This window comes from Sapajus apella, unplaced genomic scaffold (assembly GCF_009761245.1).
Source record: "Sapajus apella isolate SASKATOON/1434 unplaced genomic scaffold, GSC_monkey_1.0 scaffold14039, whole genome shotgun sequence".
In the NCBI taxonomy this organism is placed as follows: Eukaryota; Metazoa; Chordata; class Mammalia; order Primates; family Cebidae; genus Sapajus; species Sapajus apella.
In genome coordinates this window covers 1-1,386 of record NW_022450960.1, presented here as the reverse complement: position 1 = coordinate 1,386, position 1,386 = coordinate 1, and the positions used below count along the sequence as shown (strand labels likewise).

The 1,386-nt window shown below is 53.0% G+C and overlaps 1 protein-coding gene across 1 annotated transcript; it reads left to right on the top strand.

Moving 5' to 3' along the window:
* Window positions 1-6: 6 nt before the first annotated feature.
* On the top strand, window positions 7-1,379 carry LOC116548521 (myosin-6-like; the record flags this gene model as incomplete). Its single annotated transcript, XM_032273940.1, has 3 exons — window positions 7-69; window positions 684-926; window positions 1,108-1,379. Coding segments are annotated over exons 1-3 (566 nt in total), but the record flags the coding sequence as incomplete, so codon positions are not given.
* Window positions 1,380-1,386: the final 7 nt, after the last annotated feature.

Sequence of the window (1,386 nt, the reverse complement as noted above, 5' to 3'; positions counted from 1 at the left end):
AAGGAGCTGGAGGAGAAGATGGTGTCCCTGCTGCAGGAGAAGAACGACCTGCAGCTCCAAGTGCAGGCGGTGAGGGTCCTGGGCTACTGTTGGCTCTTCTATCCTGCTCTGCCTTCGCTTCCCACAACCCTGCACCTCCCTGCACAGGGACTTACTGTCTTGTTCCTTCAGTCAGAGGACTCTGGGATCAGTACTTCCAAAGACCTCCAAAGAGGTCACTCAGGAGGAGGAAAGGGAAGAGGGAAAAGAGCTGACTTGAAAGCACAGGCTTTCTACTTGGGTTCAACCTAGATCCATAGCTTAATAATTTTGTGACCTTGGACAAACCATCCAGCATCTTTGAGCCTCAGTTTCCTCTAGACAGGGAATAAATCTGTCCATTTCATTGGGCCGTCATATGTAAGTGCTTGGTGTCAGCAAATGCAGTTCCCTCTCTTCGATGGAGGAGACTAGAGGAAGAGGTCCAGATGAAGACTTCTGGTTCCTTTCCTCTCTGCTCCCCTCCCCAATGTTCCCAAGTCACACTGCCCTAAGAATCTTCTCCCCACACTTCTGAAGCTCTTGGCAACTGGGGATATCCTAGAGTTCCCCTCCTATTTGAGGGATGTGCCTCTCCCTCCCTCTACTTCCAAAAATGAGGACCTTGACCCCCGAACAGCCTCCCCTCTGTTTCTTGCCCTCAGGAGCAAGATAACCTGGCAGATGCTGAGGAGCGCTGTGACCAGCTGATCAAAAACAAAATTCAGCTGGAGGCCAAGGTGAAGGAGATGAATGAGAGGCTGGAGGACGAGGAGGAGATGAATGCTGAGCTCACTGCCAAGAAGCGCAAGCTGGAAGACGAGTGCTCAGAGCTCAAAAGGGACATTGATGACCTGGAGCTGACACTGGCCAAGGTGGAGAAGGAGAAACATGCAACGGAGAACAAGGTGAGGGCAGCTCCCTGTGGCTAGCCCAGGTCTCCTCAGGACTCCCCGACCATACTGACCTTGACCCAGGCTGGCCACTTGGCATCCAGAGAGCAACATGGTCCTTGGCATGGAGCTCCCCATAGGTGGTACCAAGCTGGTGACCTTTGAACCTAAAGGAGACGGGATTCTTGGTCGGCAGGTGAAAAACCTGACAGAGGAGATGGCTGGGCTGGATGAGATCATCGCCAAGCTGACTAAGGAGAAGAAAGCTCTACAAGAGGCCCACCAGCAGGCCCTGGATGACCTTCAGGCCGAGGAGGACAAGGTCAACACCCTGACTAAGGCCAAAGTCAAGCTGGAGCAGCAAGTGGATGATGTGAGTACATTGACAGTTGTAGGGCCTAGATATGCCATGTCCATCTGCGCCCAGAGGGGGTGTGTGTGTGTGTGTGTGTGTGTGTGTGTGTGTGTGTGTGTG